The sequence below is a fragment of the Bubalus bubalis genome, chromosome 10 (assembly GCF_019923935.1).
Source record: "Bubalus bubalis isolate 160015118507 breed Murrah chromosome 10, NDDB_SH_1, whole genome shotgun sequence".
Lineage (NCBI taxonomy): Eukaryota > Metazoa > Chordata > Mammalia > Artiodactyla > Bovidae > Bubalus > Bubalus bubalis.
This window is the reverse complement of record NC_059166.1, coordinates 17,111,545-17,129,154: the sequence shown is the minus strand read 5'-3', so window position 1 is coordinate 17,129,154 and position 17,610 is coordinate 17,111,545. Positions and strand designations below refer to the sequence as shown.

Sequence of the window (17,610 nt, the reverse complement as noted above, 5' to 3'; positions counted from 1 at the left end):
ACCTCTTGCTTAGCTTTCAGGCCTTTTAGGGGTCTTCTACAACCTGTTCCCGTGCTCCCACTCCAATCCTATTGTTCAGACTGATCTCATTTTACACATACAAAGTTTGTCTCCTGTAACAATCCAAGTATGAACAAGTAATTCAGAGTTAATATGATAGTTCTATGGTCTTGGAGATGTGGGCTCCTTTTTTCTCGTTGTGACCACTAAAGTGTTTCCCTTGTCTACAAAGTTGAAGTTAATTTACCCCCATTATTTCCATATTCCAGCTGATGGGAAGAAAAGTGGGAAAAGGAGAAAACCCACATTCCTTTTAAGGGCATACATAATTTCTTCCTGTGTTCTCATTGGCAAGAACTTGAATTGTAGGCTACATTTAACTACAGCGAGGCTAGATAATGCCCCCAGTTCTACCACTGTGAAAGAAACAGAGACCCTGCCGCATCTTACATCTTGCTCACTGGAGCCTCTAGTGAACACTTCTAATTGTGCTTTTGGGTCTTCTGGTGATTGTCTTCATGTCTTTAAATAATATGCTTGAACTTCTATTTCTTTATCAGCTTTAGACATCATCTGCTGACTTCCTGCCAAGATGGATGAGTATTTACACCCTTTTAACTTACTCCCTTCCCCACATACAGTTATATTGTAATTTCTGCTTCCTCTTTTGTGGTTACCTTTGTAACTTTGAGTAATATACTTTAACCTCAATTTTTTGTTCTATAATTTATAAACTGACACTATACTTTAACCCTTCCACTTTGTATAAAAGAGTGCTTATTTTTCAACTTACTGGTGGCTATTTTACATTGTCAAAGTTGATAACATTTCATTTGGTTCATAGCAGTAAGTCATCTGCACTCTGTTAATTTTTAATTGTTGAAAATTAATAACCATCATCACAAACGTTAATGATTGGGTCAGTACCTCTCTGAGCTACGTAGTACGCGATGAGTTTATTCTCTGCTCTTTATTTCTAATATCACAGACCCCTCTACTGTTGACAGGGAATAGTCAAATGTTTTTCCTTGTTTTTTTTTGCTGTATGGCTAGTGGGATCTTAGTTCCCTTACCAGAGATTGAAAGTGATGAAAGTGCTGAGTCCTAACCACTGAACTTCCAGGGAATTTATGTTTTTCCTTCTTTTACACTTTTATCTGGAGAAGGCCATGGCACCCCACTCCAGTACTCTTGCCTGGAAAATCCCATGGATGGAGGAGCCTGGAGGGCTGCAGTCCATGGGGTTGCGAAGAGTCGGACACGACTAAGCGACTTAGCAACAACAACAACACTTTTATCAGTTTCTTGAAATCATGCCACAGTTTACAGTTCTTATATAAATTATGACTCTTGTATAGGGTTTTTGTCCTTTTCTTGGAATTTATTTCCCTTTTCACCCTTCCCTATTCCTCAAGTTGAGAAGAGAAGCAAATACCTTCTTAACATGGGTCTAATTTTTTCAAGTTTTTTTTTGTTTGTTTATAGCTTGGATTCTGTTGCGTTCTCCTTTCTGGATTCTGCTAACTTCTTATTTGGATCAACATTAACCATTGTTATAATTATTTAATTAGGGCCCTTGATCCTTAGGGTTCAGGAAAATTGAGCATGAGTGGTTCTAAAGCTGTTCACTAATTCAGAAAACCTTATAGTAATTGCATGTTTGCTTATAATTAGGCTGTACAAATGAAGTGAAACATTACTTTGCTGTTTGCTAGAAATATTGCAGGGCACTGGCAGTTGTATATGTCAGATTGTCAAGAATGGGAAAATGATTTAATAGCTTAGTAACCGTAGCTTGCTTTAGGCATCTTTCAAAATATGGAATCCTGGGAAAAATCAAATAACCTTATAGTGGAAATTTTGGAAATCATCTAATCATAGTCTAAGAAGTCTTTATCCTGAGCCTTATGCGTTCAGCTTCTTAATAAATGACTGGTGACATACTTTTAAAACCTGTTAGTTTTTTGGTGTGTGTGTGAATTCTATATCCCTCTATAGATTAAGAAACCTACCAAAGAAACTCAGGTGAGTTTGATAGATGTATGTTATCTAGCTTAAGGGAAGTAATCTCTTTAATATACTTGATTTTTAGAATGTGCTGGCAGCAATGTGTTTGATTTTATATATCACAAATGTTCTTTTAGAGAAGGATGTGTGAATATAATGGTAACTGGAAGTGTTGAGTGAGGCTGCTTAACCTGAGAAAGATAAAAACGTGAAATGATCGTGATTTGTTTAAATGTGTAAAAAGTGTTGGTTGGATAGAAAATTCATTATATTCTGGGTGACTTTAGAGAGTAGCACTAAGGGTTTATGTAAGTGAGTTATAAAGAGGGAGATTTCCTCTTAATATTGGGAAGTATTTTGATAATAGGGCTTCCCTTGTGGCTCAGCTGCTAAAGAATCTACCTGCAATGCTGGAGACCTAGGTTCGATCCCTGGGTTGGGAAAATCCCCTGGAGTAGGGAAAGGCTACCCACTCAAGTATTCTGGCCTGGAGAATTCCATGGACTCTATAGTCTATGGGGTTGCAGAGTTGGGTACAACTGAGTAACTTTCACAGTTCACACAATTCTGATAATCAATGTAGTCTAAATTTGAAATGGCTGTTTCACATCGTGCAGCTCTTCAAGTAGAGATCATGGTACCAATTTATGAAGAAGTTAGACTTGATGACCCTTCTGACTTTGAGAGTGAATTCGTGTAAGTCACTAAGCTATTTGAATATGGTAGTAGTACAGTGAAGTGGTCAACAGGAATCTGACATCTCAGCTTCAATGGCCCTACCCCTCATTTGCTCTGTGATCTGGAACAACTTAGTCTTTCTGTGCTCAGTCTTATCTGTAAGATGGAGTAATAATGGTGCTTACTTTATAGGATTGTTAGAGATAATGTAAGATTGCTTCATAGTTCCTAAGTTCATATCTCAAAAGAGATAGAGTGTGTGATGTGCTTAGGGTTTTTTCTGGCATGTGGTAAATATTCAGTAAATGATACTTCTCTTATTACTAAGATCAGTTGCTCAGTCGTGTCCGACTCTTTGCGTCCCCATGAATCGCAGCACACCAGGCCTCCCTGTCCATCACCAACTCCCGGAGTTCACTCAGACTCATGTCCATCGAGTCAGTGATGCCATCCAGCCATCTCATCCTCTGTCGTCCCCTTCTCCTCTTGCCCCCAGTCCCTCCCAGCATCAGAGTCTTTTCCAATGAGTCAACTCTTTGCATGAGGTGGCCAAAGTTCTGGAGTTTCAGCTTTAGCATCATTCCTTCCAAAGAAATCCCAGGGCTGATCTCCTTCAGAATGGACTGGTTGGATCTCCTTGCAGTCCAAGGGACTCTCAAGAGTCTTCTCCAACACCACAGTTCAAAAGCATCAATTCTTTGGCGCTCAGCCTTCTTCACAGTCCAACTCTCACATCCATACATGACCACTGGAAAAACCATAGCCTTGACTAGACGGGCCTTTGTTGGCAAAGTAATGTCTCTGCTTTTGAATATGCTATCTAGGTTGGACATAACTTTCCTTCCAAGGAGTAAGTGTCTTTTAATTTCATGGCTGCAGTCACCATCTGCAGTGATTTTGGAGCCCAAAAAAATAAAGTCTGACACTGTTTCCACTGTTTCCCCATCTGTTTCCCATGAAGTGATGGGACCGGATGCCATGATCTTCGTTTTCTGAATGTTGAGCTTTAAGCCAACTTTTTCACTCTCCTCTTTCACTTTCATCAAGTGGCTTTTTAGTTCCCCTTCACTTTCTGCCATAAGGGTGGTGTCATCTGCATATCTGAGGTGATTGATATTTCTCCCGGCAATCTTGATTCCAGCTTGTGTTTCTTCCAGTCCAGCGTTTCTCATGATGTACTCTGCATATAAGTTAAATAAGCAGGGTGACAATATACAGCCTTGACGTACTCCTTTTCCTATTTGGAACCAGTCTGTTGTTCCATGTCCAGTTCTAACTGTTGCTTCCTGACCTGCATACAGGTTTCTCAAGAGGCAGGTCAGGTGGTCTGGTATTCCCATCTCTTTCAGAATTTTCCACAGTTTATTGTGATCCACACAGTCAAAGGCTTTGGCATAGTCAATAAAGCAGAAATAGATGTTTTTCTGGAACTCTCTTGCTTTTTCAATGATCCAACACATGTTGGCAATTTGATCTCTGGTTCCTCTGCCTTTTCGAAAGCCACCTTGAACATCAGGAAGTTCACGGTTCACATATTGCTGAAGCCTGGCTTGGAGAATTTTGAGCATTACTTTACTAGCATGGGAGATGAGTGCAATTGTGAGGTAGTTTGAGCATTCTTTGGCATTGCCTTTCTTTGGGATTGGAATGAAAACTGACCTTTTCCAGTCCTGTGGCCACTGCTTTTAAAACTTTTTAAAAAATGCTTTAACTGTTTTAGTAGCCTTTACAGGTAGCTTGCCTGAGCTTATTTATATAGAAATAGTACTTTCTATTTGGGTTAATGAATCCAAATTTGTAATATTTTTAGTTAGAAAATGATTTGTATCTTTACCAGTCTATATGACTGTTTAAGTGTTTCTCTAGTTGGTATGCCTTATTTGCTAGTTTTTAAAACATTCTTTTGTTTTTTGGACAGTGTGTATTTATACATTTTATAGTGTCCTTAAACCACCTTTTTTTATACTTAGTATTTCTTATATGAGTATTTCTTTCTAATACTGTCTGGTCAGTCAGTATTAAGTGGTATCCTTTGATTCCTCAAAACAGTCAATGATCTAATTCTGCTTTTCCCTTTTTTTCCTTTTCCCATTGTTTTTAGTTGCATTGTTTCTACTTTGTCAGAACATATAACATTTAAGTATTATTATTCCACTGGTGTCTTTTTTAGAAATTTATTGCTGCCCTGGGTCTTCGTTGCTTTGTGAGGGCTTTTCCTAGTTGCAGTGAGTAGGCACTGCTGCTCGTTGCAGCTCTTGGGTTTCTCATTGCGGCGGCTTCTCTTTGTTTTTTTTTTTTTTAAACAGCTTTTGGTCTTTTTAAAAAAAAAAAAAATTTATTTATTTATTTTTGGCTGTACTGGGTCTTCGTTGCTGCCCAGGCTTTTCTCTAGTTGCAGTACGCAGGCTTCTTGTTGCAGTGGCTTCCCTCGTGGAGTATGGGCTCTACAGCGTGCGGGCTTTAGTCATTGAGGCACGCAGACTCAGGAGTTGCAGTTCCTGGGCTCTAGAGCCATGGGCTCAGCAGTTGTGGCCCATGAGCTTAGTCGCTCTGTGGCATGTGGAATCTTTCTGGAACAGGGATCAAACCCATGTCCCCTGCATTGGCAGGTGCACTCCCATCCCCTGTGCCACCAGGGAGGTCCTCCACTAGTGTCTTTACCCTTTTAGTCTTTAAGCCTTTTAGCTAAAACCAGTTTTTATTCAGTAACAATTGCAATAGGGGAAAAGAGCCATTAGTATAAAACTGGTCTTAGTTATCAATACAGCGTAAGTGAGTGCAGATTTATAGTCTAGGAGCAGGGTGGGGATCAGTGGGTGGAAAATTACATCAAGAGTAATGTGTGTTCTGGCTAAACCAATTTGACAGGATCCTTCTGGAGGCAGGCCAATCCACCCAATTTTAACCTTTGCTCTACAATTGGACATGTGTCCTTTTCTGAGGTATCCCTGGTAATTACTTCATTAGATGAAGCACATCTTCTAGAAGATTTCTTAGGAAGGACATGTGTGTTTAGCATTCCCTGAGTTCTTGCACATTTAAGACGTTTTTCCTATAACCTTGATAATTTGAAGAACAGTTTTGGCCATAATTTTAAAAAGTCAGCTTTATTGAGATATAATTTATGGAAAAATTCACCAATTTTAAGATTACAATTTGAAAATTTTGACAAATACAGTTGTATAACCACCACCCTAATGATATAAAACAGGAGTGAGCAAACTACAACCGACGGGCCAAATCTGGCCTGCTGCCTGTTTTTAGAAATAAAGTTTTATTTGAGTACAACCACACCCATTCGTTTATGTCTGCTGTAAAGCTGTTCTTGCACTTTAGTGGCAGAGTCAAGTAGTTGAAGCAGAGACTATATGGCCTTCAAAGCCTAAAATATTTATTTACTGTTTCGATCTTAACAGAAGTTTGCTGTTCTCTGATACAGACCATTTCTTTCACCTACAAAATTTTCTCATGCCCTTTTGCAATTAATCTCCTCCTTTCGTCCCCCAACCCTTAGCAACTCCGAATCAGTTCAGCCTCTATGGTTTTGACTTTTTTGGAATTCAGTGTATTAATAGATGGAATCACATAGGGTAAAATCTCCTTGCCTGACTTCTTTCAGTGAAGTTAGTGCTCTTGAGATTTGTTCATGTTGTTGGGTACATTTACCGTCCTCCTTTTTAGTTATTAACTTGCACTTCCTTTCCTTGAATTTCTTGAAAATGCTGCTGCTTCATTCTTGCTTTGCTTTGAATATTGCTCTCAAGAAAGCTAATGGTTGTCTTTCTTTTTTTTTTTTAACTCTCACTAGGTAATTTGATTTTTTTTGCCTTGAGAGTTGAATTTTTTTTTTCTTGTTTTAAAGTCTGATAGTATTTTCTTTTCTTCTCTCTCTCTCTCCCTTTTTATTTTTTTGGCTGTGCCATGTGGCTTGTGGGATCTTAGTTCTCGGACCAGGGGTTGAACCCAGATGCCCTGCAGTGAAAACACTTAAGTCCTAACCACTTGGCTGCCAGGGAATTCCCTGATAATTGTATTAGTAGATGTTTTGGATGTTGATGTTTCTGGTAATATTTACTTTCTGTTAAGTTTTCTTAGAATATAGTATTGGTATGTTTAATCAGCCAAAATATTTTGTTTGCATGTTGTCTTCTTTCTACAGTAGCTTTGACTAGAGTTAGTTTTCCTTTTTCCTATTTTTAGGCATTTTATGCACACAGTTCAAGAGCACTTGCAGTTTCTTTAATGGATAATGATATTGGTAATAGTGGTGAGAAGGGGGAAGAGTCGGTGTATCTTGCTGCTTTTCTGTTTCTGTAGGATCCTTCACTTTCTTCCTTCTTTCCCTTCATTGCTGTATCACGACGTCTCATCCTTTCCCTGCCTATATATGGTTCTCTCTCAGAAGCAGTGCTTCTTATGGTTGCCACTTCTGGCCCCACTATACTTTAAAAATAATTCTCTTAATTTAGATGATATTGGTGATTTTTAGTATATTTACAGGTATGTGCAACCATTACCATGGTCAATTTAATATTTTCATCTCAAAAAGATACCCTGTTTTGCCCTCCTATTCTCCTAACCATAAGCAACCACTAGTCTAGTTTCTTTCTCTATAGATTTGCCTGTTGTGGACATTTCATTAAATAGAATCATACAGTATGCCATCTTTGTGCTCGAGTTCTTTCACTTCTGTAATGTTTTCAAGAATCATTTATGTCATATGGTCTTGCCTTCCTTTTTGAAAAACTTATTTCTCTTGATCCCTATAACAGTATGTCCACTTGATTTTCTTCTGCCTCTGTGGCTGCTCCTCATCATAATCTTTGAAGGCTCCAGTCCCTTTGCATTTCTCTTAAATGGACAATGTTGTTTTTCTTCTTTGTGTACTTTTTCCCCTGGCCACTTTCCTTCACTTCCATTGATTCAGTTGCCATCTGTACAACTAGTCATTTATATCTCTAATCTAGATTTTTCTCCAGATCTGTTTGTCCAACTGGCTGATATGTATCTCCATGGGTATGGTCCATAGCTCCTCCTAAATACATAGCTTCTCCTTTTTTTCCTTGGCTATAATAATTCTCTAGGATTTCTCAGACCAGTATATGACACCAGCATCTCAAACATTATCCCCCTCCCACCTCCAAATTTAGTCAGTCAAGTATACATTACCTACTAAATATAACTCAAATCCTTCTTTTCTTCGTCCTTACTTTCATTATTAAAGACCATATTGCGATTACCTGAGCCATCATGACAATTTTGCTCTCTTCCAGTCTAGTCTCTACAGTGTAGCCAGAGTAATTATGTTAAATAACTACATCTGATCTTGCCACTCCCAACTTAAAGTATTGCCTCATTCATTTCAGAAAATGGAATCATCAAGACAGATAAAGTGTTTGAAGTAATGTTGGCCACAGACCGCTCCCATTATGCAAAATGTAACCCTTATATGGATTCTCCACAATCAATAGGTAAGTTTTGGATATTTGAAAATATCACAAATTTTACTCATTTGCTGTCTAATCTTTGTAAGTAAAAATAGACAGACCATTTTCCATTTATTACCTTGCTGATCCATTATAATAAAGTGTTGTTTATGAAGTGTCTTTTCTATTTTCTTAAAGGAGATATGTAAGAATTTTGTAAACAATTTCTTAAAGCGTCCTTTAGATGAAAACTTACAGTTTCTATTTTCTTGAAGGATATATGTAAAAATTCTATAAACATTTCCTTAAAGTGCACTTTAGATGAAAGCTTAGAGTTTAAGCTGCATGCTGAATTCTCTTAGGGTCTCTAATGTTGACAAAGGTTGGTTTTTGCAGTAGCAGAAAATTCTAAAATTGGTATTGAAGAAAATGTGTAGCTAAGTTATTACTGACTTCTCTGCTTCACTTGCCCTGAGTTTTCTGGTTTGTGCTTGTTTTTAGAAAGTGCCATATTTAACTCCTTCTCCTGAAGCAGGCTTTGCTGAACTGCTGAGCCTTGGCAGTGGGCGCCTTTGAGGCTTAGGAGTGCCTCAGGATTCTGTCGGCCAGCTGCCATGCTGCCTTCTTTTGGAAATACTTTAACGGTCAGCAGAGAAGATCCTGGGGAGCTTCTGAACCCCGAAGGCACCTGCTACCACCGCTCAGTGAAAATTGCTTCAGATGCAGAAGCAGGTAAATAAGTCTCGAGAAAGCAATACTGGAAAAAAAACTAAAAGCTAAAAACTAAAAAAAGATTGTTTTAATTAACATTAGGTGATAGTGTAAAGAGTAAATAGAAGTACTTTATTAGTCTCTTAAGTTCCTCTGGTTGCTCGTGCCAGTTTTTTTTTTAAGGTGCCAAAAATATGATGTAAGTTAATTTGCAATGATTTTGCATATTTTATGATATATGGAAGCTTATTTTCTTTTTATGAATCAGAAGGGAAAAACATCATAAATGTATCAAGTCAATGAAATTCTTCCTTAACTAACTATATGGGGGAAGAAATTTTTAGAAATAGTGGGACCGTTGTACTGAGCACAAATAGCCTTTGGCATGAGTATATTTTCTAATTTTAACTGCATGACAGTACTCTCAAGTACAGAATGTTTTTATTTCTTGAGATCATAAACGTGAAAATAATTATTATGAAAAATAATGTATGGATGCTAGAAAAGGAATTACATGGAGCATTTCATGTGTTTTTGCAGCTGAATGTATCAGTAGTTCTCTTCTTCTTTTGCAGGGTTCCAAGCAACAATCAGTGCTCCACACATGGTAAGTTAACGTTGGTCATTTGGGTGCAAATGGATCACGTTTTTCCTCTTAAGAGTGCTTTTTTCAGTAAAAAACGGTTATAAGAACATTTTAAACTTCTAATCATAATCTTTTTTATTATTTTATTTGTAACGAATTAATTATTCTTATTCTTAATACAAGATGTGGAGAAGAAACTCTTTCTGGTAAAAACTGTCATTAAAGTTTTTGGTGGTTGTCATTGATATCTAATCATGTAAAAAGTGGATATAAAAAGTAGTTATTTATTTAGTGATGAGTTAATTAAGGGAAAGAATATTTAAAAAATATAATGACCATGGACTTCCTTGGTGGCTCAGTGGTAAAGAACCTGCCTGCCAATGCAAGAGACATGGATTCAATCCCTGAGTTGGAAACATCCCCTGGAGAAGGAAATGAAAACCAACTCCAGTATTCTTGCCTGGGAATTCCCGTGGACAGAGGCAGGCTACAGGCCATGGGGTCGCAAAAGAGTTGAACAAGGCTTAGCAACTAAACAACAAATGGCATTTCTACGTTTAACATTTTGAGGAACTGCCAAACTGTCTTCCAAAATGGCTACATCATTTTAAGTCCCACCAACAACCTATGAGGGTTCTAATTTCAACACTTCTTTTCAACACTTGTTATTGTATGTTTTGTTTTATCCATCCTAGTAGCTATGGAGTGGTATCTCATTGTGGTTTTAATTTGCATTTCCCTAATGATGATGAGATTTCAAATTTCAGGATATTTCAAATCCTGAAAGATGATGCTGTGAAAGTGCTGCACTCAATATGCCAGCAAATTTGGAAAACTCAGCAGTGGCCATACGACTGGAAAAGGTCAGTTTTCATTCCAATCCCAAAGAAAGGCAATGCCAAAGAATGCTCAAACTACCGCACAGTTGCACTCATCTCACATGCTAGTAAAGTAATGCTCAAAATTCTCCAAGCCAGGCTTCAGCAATATGTGAACCGTGAACTTCCTGATGTTCAAGCTGGTTTTAGAAAAGGCAGAGGAACCAGAGATCAAATTGCCAACATCCGCTGGATCATGGGAAAAGCAAGAGAGTTCCAGAAAAATATCTATTTCTGCTTTATTGACTATGCCAAAGCCTTTGACTGTGTGGATCACAATAAACTGTGGAAAATTCTGAAAGAGATGGGAATACCAGACCACCTGACCTGCCTCTTGAGAAATCTGTATGCAGGTCAGGAAGCAACAGTTAGAACTGGACATGAAACAACAGACTGGTATATTGTCACCCTGCTTATTTAACTTATATGCAGAGTACATCATGAGAAACGCTGGACTGGAAGAAGCACAAGCTGGAATCAAGATTGCCGGGAGAAATATCAATAACCTCAGATATGCAGATGACACCACCCTTATGGCAGAAAGTGAAGAGGAACTAAAAAGCCTCTTGATGAAAGTGAAAGCGGAGAGTGAAAAAGTGGGCTTAAAGCTCAACATTCAGAAAACGAAGATCATGGCATCCGGTCCCATCACTTCGTGGAAAATAGATGGGGAAACAGTGGAAACAGTGTCAGACTAGATTATTTTGGGCTCCAAAATCACTGCAGATGGTGACTGTAGCCATGAAATTAAAAGACGCTTACTGCTTGGAAGGAAAGTTATGACCAACCTAGATAGCATATTCAAAAGCAGAGACATTACTTTGCCAACAAAGGTTCATCTAGTCAAGGCTATGGTTTTTCCTGTGGTCATGTATGGATGTGAGAGTTGGACTGTAAAGAAGGCTGAGCGCCAAAGAATTGATGCTTTTGAACTGTGGTGTTGGAGAAGACTCTTGAGAGTCCCTTGGACTGCAAGGAGATCCAACCAGTCCATTCTGAAGGAGATCAGCCCTGGGATTGGAATGATGCTAAAGCTGAAACTCCAATACTTTGGCCACCTCATGCAAAGAGTTGACTCATTGGAAAAGACTCTGATGCTGGAAGGGACTGGGGGCAGGAGGAGAAGGGGACGACAGAGGATGAGATGGCTGGATGGCATCACTGACTCGATGGACGTGAGTCTGAGTGAACTCCGGGAGTTGGTGATGGACAGGGAGGCCTGGTGTGCTGTGATTCATGGGGTCGCAAAGAGTTGGACATGACTGAGCGACTGAACTGAACTGAACTGAATGATGATGAGCATCTTTTCATGTGCTTATACAATGTTTCTACATCTGCATTTAATGAACCTCAAAGTCATAAGTTTGAAAGTAACTACATTTTCCAAAGTCTTAATTACAGAAAAATATGAAATGATGTCGTGGTAGCAATGAGCATATTTAGTATCCAGACACTGAATCCTAAATACCACTTAAAGAAATACTAGAGCTTCATGGAGAAGTGACTAAATTTCAGAAAGTGAAGAAGTACTTAAAGTCTACTGGGGTATTATCAGGAGGACATGGGAGCAGATTTAAAGAGACTCCCAGAAACCAAATTGGAGACAATTTGAGAATCAAAAAATGGTAGATAATGAAGATAATGGATTGTAACACAGTGAATTCAGAAACAAAAATCTGTGAGTCCATAGAGACTTAAAAAAAAAAAATAACAGGATGGAAAAGATGAAAAACAGAAGAATGTCAATTAATAAATGTGGAAAGAATAATAGAATTTTAAAAATCAGTTCTTTGTAATTATCACTGTAATTGTTGAATTAGGCAAAGATCATCAATTAATCTAAACCATTAAGAGGAAAGTTGTTGGGGAACAAAAAACATCCTTGTAGTCTCAAATTATTATTTGACATATTAATTACAAAGAGATAGCTCTGCCCTGAAAAATAGACTGATCTAGCTGTTACTACATTTACTAAGTTGTTCAGCTAAGCAAGTCCACTGGTGAGATGGCTGAGTGTTGTGTGCATCCTGATGTGATGCAATGGGAGGTGCCCTGCAAGCCCTGTGTGGTGGTCTTGCTAAAATTCTTTGATCTAAATCTAATCATGTGGAAATTGACACATCTAGAATGTGTGGGTAGTGTGTCGGACAGTTGGGCAGGGCTTTTTAAAAGGAGTCAGTGCTCTGATAGACCGAGAAAAGTGGTGGATGGAACAGAAGAATGGGGCAGAATATTCTGGAATTGGCATTTGCAAAGCATGAACTTCCAATGGATTGGAGGGAACAGCTGTAAAGGAGATTTGGGGGACAACTGAGGAAAGGAGTGTGGTGTGTATGTTGATACTTTGTTGTTGTTCAGTTGCTAAGTCGTCTCCCACTGCAGGCTTCCCTTGAGTGTTGATACTAAACAGATGATTTTCTTGAGTGTGGTAAAGGAGATGTGGTTGCAAAGAAAAGTGTCCCAGTTTGCTTTTTTTGGCAGGTACATGCAAACGTATTTAGAAGTGTAGTATTATGATGTCCACAGCATATTTTCAGATGGTTTGATAAAATAGTTTGGCCCAATAGAAACAGTTGATGACTGTATGAGGAGAAAAGGGTGTTCTGTGCATTTCCTGTGGGTTTAAAATTTTTCTGTGGGCTTGAAATTTTTCATAATTATTAAAAATGAGTTTTTTAAAAAACTTAAATTTTAGATTTAGAGATGAGCATGGATTATCCAAAAGAATATTAACTATAGTGATAAAAGCATGAAAAAAGCTGGTAATTGCGATCGAAGACCTTGACATTTTAAATCTGAATAGGATTTTAATCAGAGAAGGCAATGGCACCCCATTCTAGTACTCTTGCCTGGAAAATCCCATGGACAGAGGAGCCTGGTAGGCTGCAGTCCATGGGGTCTCGAAGAGTCGGACACGACTGAGTGACTTCACTTTCACTTTTCATTTTCGTGCATTGGAGAAGGAAATGGCAACCCACTCCAGTGTTCTTGCCTGGAGAATCCCAGGGATGGGAGAGCCTGGTGGGCTGCCGTCCATGGGGTCGCACAGAGTCAGACACGACTGAAGCAACTTAGCAGCAGCAGCAGCAGCAGCAGGATTTTAATAATAGCTTAGCATACTCTCTTTCAAAAAAACAAATTTTATGCAAATCTAGTACTGAAAAAAAAATTCCTGAGTTTCTTTTGGTGTTAAGTTGGGACAGTACTGCCTATAAATTAGGGATTGGCACCTTCAATCCTTCCTAGTCCTTTCATTTTTGGACTCAGGAAAGTCCAGCTGTTACAGGAGTTATTTTGTTTCTTTGATTATTTCAGCCAAATATGATACTTGTTATCTTATTAATGGGTTTATTAAACTTGCAGGGGATACTGATTGTTTCAAAATATCTGATAAAAGTTACAGACATTCCTGAAGAAAGTTCACAAACTTTCTCTTAATTAGAGATTCCATTCTTCATGCTAAGCCTCTTGTCTAAAAACAATAGCTTTGACTAAATAAAATGTTTCTAGTAGTTTCTTCAGTAAAAGTTAAACCATTGTGTCTCATAGAAACCTCATTAATTACCACTTCCTTGTTCCACTGGTTGATGTACGTAATGGTAATTCAAAGATAGTATCCCACTCTATATTTTTGAAACATCAAAGAAAGATAAGGTTAGTGAGAGATTTTTGAAATTTTTGAAAGTCTCAACACTTACAGAGTTGCAAGTATATTATCAAGAACCTTTCTTTCTTTACTCCATTTGAACATACATTGCTGAAATGATGCTCCATCTCTCTTGAATACTTCAGGATGTAATTTATTTCCTGTAAAGAACATTCTCCTATACAACTACAATATAGCTAGCCATCAAAACCAGGACATGAACATTGACACGTTAACTACCATTTAATCTTCAAACTCCCTTTAAGTTTTTCCAATTGTCCTTATGATATCCTTTATAGCAATACTTTGAACATTTAATCCAGGACTCTTTCATAGTACTAGTGGTTTTCACTCATTAGGCAAGAAGCTCTTTGCAAAAGAATCTATATGAAAAATGGAAAAAGTTAGTTTACTATAACTCTTTTCCCAAACACAGTAGCCACAGGTTTACATTTGCGTGTTGCTCCTAAATAGGTTTTGCAGAACCTTAATTACTTTCTGGAACACGGTTTCAAAATCCTCAAATTGTATGAGGCTGCATCTATTAATAGCCTTCTCCACTTTTTGTGTTAATTGTGGGAAAAGATAGCCTCAATGTCTTTTAAAGAATTTTTAATATGGAAAATTTCCAACACCACACATGCAAATAGGATAATATAATGAACCCTCATGTAGCCAGTCACCCAACTCCATTAATTACCAACAATGTGCTAATCTTGTTTTATATAGTTATTTCTCTTTTACTGAAATAAAGCTATCTCAAACATAATATCATTTTACCTGTAAGTCGTATAAATCAGAAGGATTAAAAGTATAACTACAATACAATATCATGCCTAACAATGTTCCTTAGTATTATCTTATACCTAGTCCGTGTTCAAACTTTACCAGCTGTTTCAAAAAATTCTTTTATAGTTGATTTGCTTAAATCAGGATCCAAACAAGAGGCTTATGTTACACCTTTTTAATCTTTTAAAGTCTCTTTTCATTTTAATAGTCTCCATTTTGAAAATGCCATTTATTTATTGACAAAATTTGTTCATTTATCCTATAGAAGTTCCCATATTCATTAAATGATTCTTAGCCATATTTAACTTTTTCCTTTTTTTTCTTTTCAAGAAAATTTCCTAATGGTTCTTCTGTTCATTACAGTAGGAGGTACATAAATGTTTGTACCACCTACTTTTAGTGATTAGAGTAAATAATATTTTCAGAGTTTTTTTTTTTAATTAAATTGCCATATACCCAAAAGTGGCTCAGACAGTAAAGAGTCTGCCTGCAGTGTGGGAGACCCAGATTCGATCCCAGGGTCGGGAAAATCTCCTGGAGAAGGAAATGGCAACCCACTCCAATATCCTTGCATGGAAAATTCCATGAATAGAGTAGCCTACAGTCCATGGGGTTGCAAAGAGTTGGACACGACTGAGTGACTTCACTTTCAGTTTTTCACAGTGCACACATCTTAAGTGTACAGCTTGATGAATGTTTATGTGTCTACATATGTGTAACCACTACCAGGTCATTTCCTGCACTCTAGAAGGCTCCCTCAGTCAGAAAGGCTTCTTTTCCTAGTCAGCCTCCGTCCTCTAGGTAATCAGTATTCTGGCTTTTATCAGCTAAGTTAGGGAGTTTCTATTCTGTCCTCCATTTTGAATGATACCTATATCTGATGATTAAAAAAAAATTTTTTTTTTAATTTTGACATAATTTCAGACTTACAGAAATATTCTAAGAATAGTACAAATAATTCCCAGATAAAGTGTTATCATTGTACTGCATTAGGTTTATCATTTATTCTCTCTCTCCTTCTCTCTCCCTCCCCCTATTTATATGGAGGGAGGAAGATGTGTGTATATATATATATATATATGAAATATATATATATATTTTATGAACTCTGTAGGCATAATTTGCAAACAGAATGCTCTTTATCTTTAAAAGTAGAACATTCACCTAAATAACCATACTACAGTTGTCAAAATCAGGAAATTAACATTGATACAACACCATTAGCTAATTTACAGACCTCATTTAGATGTTATCAGTTGTTCTAATAATGTCTTTTAAAGAAAAAGAAGGTTGCAGATCAGGAGTTTCATTCAATTGCCATGTCTTTTTAATCTGGAATAGCGCCTTAGTTTTTTTCTTTTATAGTATTGAAAATGTTTATGAATACAGGCCAGTTATTTTATAGATTGCCTCTCAATTTAGGTTGGTCTGATATTTCTTCCTGGTTAGATATGTTATACATTTTTGCCTGAAATATTGCAGATGTTATGTAATGTCAGAGTGTCCCAGTTTTGGTGATACTAACATTAATCATCTGATTGAGGTAGTGTCAGTCAAGTTTCTCCACTAAGAAACTTCTAACTCCACTGTAAGGTTATTATTTTTCCCTTTTGTAATTAATGTGTCTTGGGCAAACACTTTGAGAGTATTTGCTCATCGAGTGATAATATACTAGTTTCAGCATCCATTTGTGATTTTTGACTTAATCAGTTATTACTAAACTGGTTGCCAAATGGCAGTTTTCTAAGTTCAATATTTCATCTATATTTGGAACATTTGGGAACAGTTTCTCCCTATCCTCCATTTATATATGTGTAGAGGGATATATTTACTTACTGTCACTATGGATTCATGGATGTGTATTTTTATCAACCAAGATCTTATAGTGAATGTACTTATTGCTACTGGATCGATGATTTTTAGTAGTGAACACACTAGGCATTTCAGGACAGCTTTTGAGATACCCTTTATTAATTCTAACCTCATATTTTGGAAAAGTACTAAAATGTAAGTTCGTAAAGAGGATGGAATAGAGAAGTCTTTATTTCTTGGTTTGATCCAAACCTTAACCAATGACTTTATTTGATATGTAATTTATACTGTAAACATAAACATATGTATCCTTTGGCCCCCTTTCTTCTACCTCTAGCTATTTATCCCATAGATATACTTTACAAGATTATTAAAAAGATTATTATCTTATGGTATATTAATACCTTTTAAGATTATTTATCTATTTGTTATGGAAGATTGAAGCTAACAAGTATCTCTCATTAGGCATATTTGTTCTTATAATACATTCATACAAACATATACTCCTTTAAGATATATTTATAAATACATATGTATTTGCTTACATTTGCATAAAGTGAATATGTTTGGAAGGAGTCAGTAGAAACTGGTAACATTGGTTGCCTTTAGGTGGGGAGAGGGGTGGAATGGAAACCTTTCACTGTAAATCTTTTTGTAGCTTTTTACTTTGAAATTGTTAAATTTTAAATATTCACATACTGGAGATCTAAAATTATGGAAACACTTTAAGCACAAGAATTTTAATCAAACTAGAATGTTCTTACATAATTCTTCTGTAGGTGTAAGTATGTAATATGTTATGTTTTCATTGTTTTGGTAGATGACAGTAGTGGAAAAATTGTTGAGAAGTTTGCAGCTTTATTCATATGCCATGGTATATATACTTTATAGAATTTTGGGAAGAAAAATGAATACTTGCTTTGTTTTCTTTTGGCAGCATGCATATGCACTAGAACTTCTATTTGATCAGTTACATGAAGGAGCTAAAGCTCTTGATGTAGGATCTGGAAGTGGAATCCTTACTGCATGTTTTGCACGTATGGTAAGAGCTTTATTTACTATTCTGGCCCCAACAGA

At 37.0% G+C, this 17,610-nt stretch overlaps 1 protein-coding gene across 2 annotated transcripts in view; it reads left to right on the top strand.

Moving 5' to 3' along the window:
* Positions 1–17,610, top strand: part of PCMT1 (protein-L-isoaspartate (D-aspartate) O-methyltransferase) — a 42,874-nt gene that overhangs the window by 6,564 nt on the left and 18,700 nt on the right. For both annotated transcript variants that reach the window (XM_006080271.3, XM_025294400.2), the window contains exons 2-4: positions 8,052–8,156; positions 9,398–9,429; positions 17,471–17,575. In XM_006080271.3, coding sequence (XP_006080333.1) covers positions 8,052–8,156; positions 9,398–9,429; positions 17,471–17,575 — 242 coding nt within the window. The remainder of the gene's footprint in view (positions 1–8,051; positions 8,157–9,397; positions 9,430–17,470; positions 17,576–17,610) is intronic.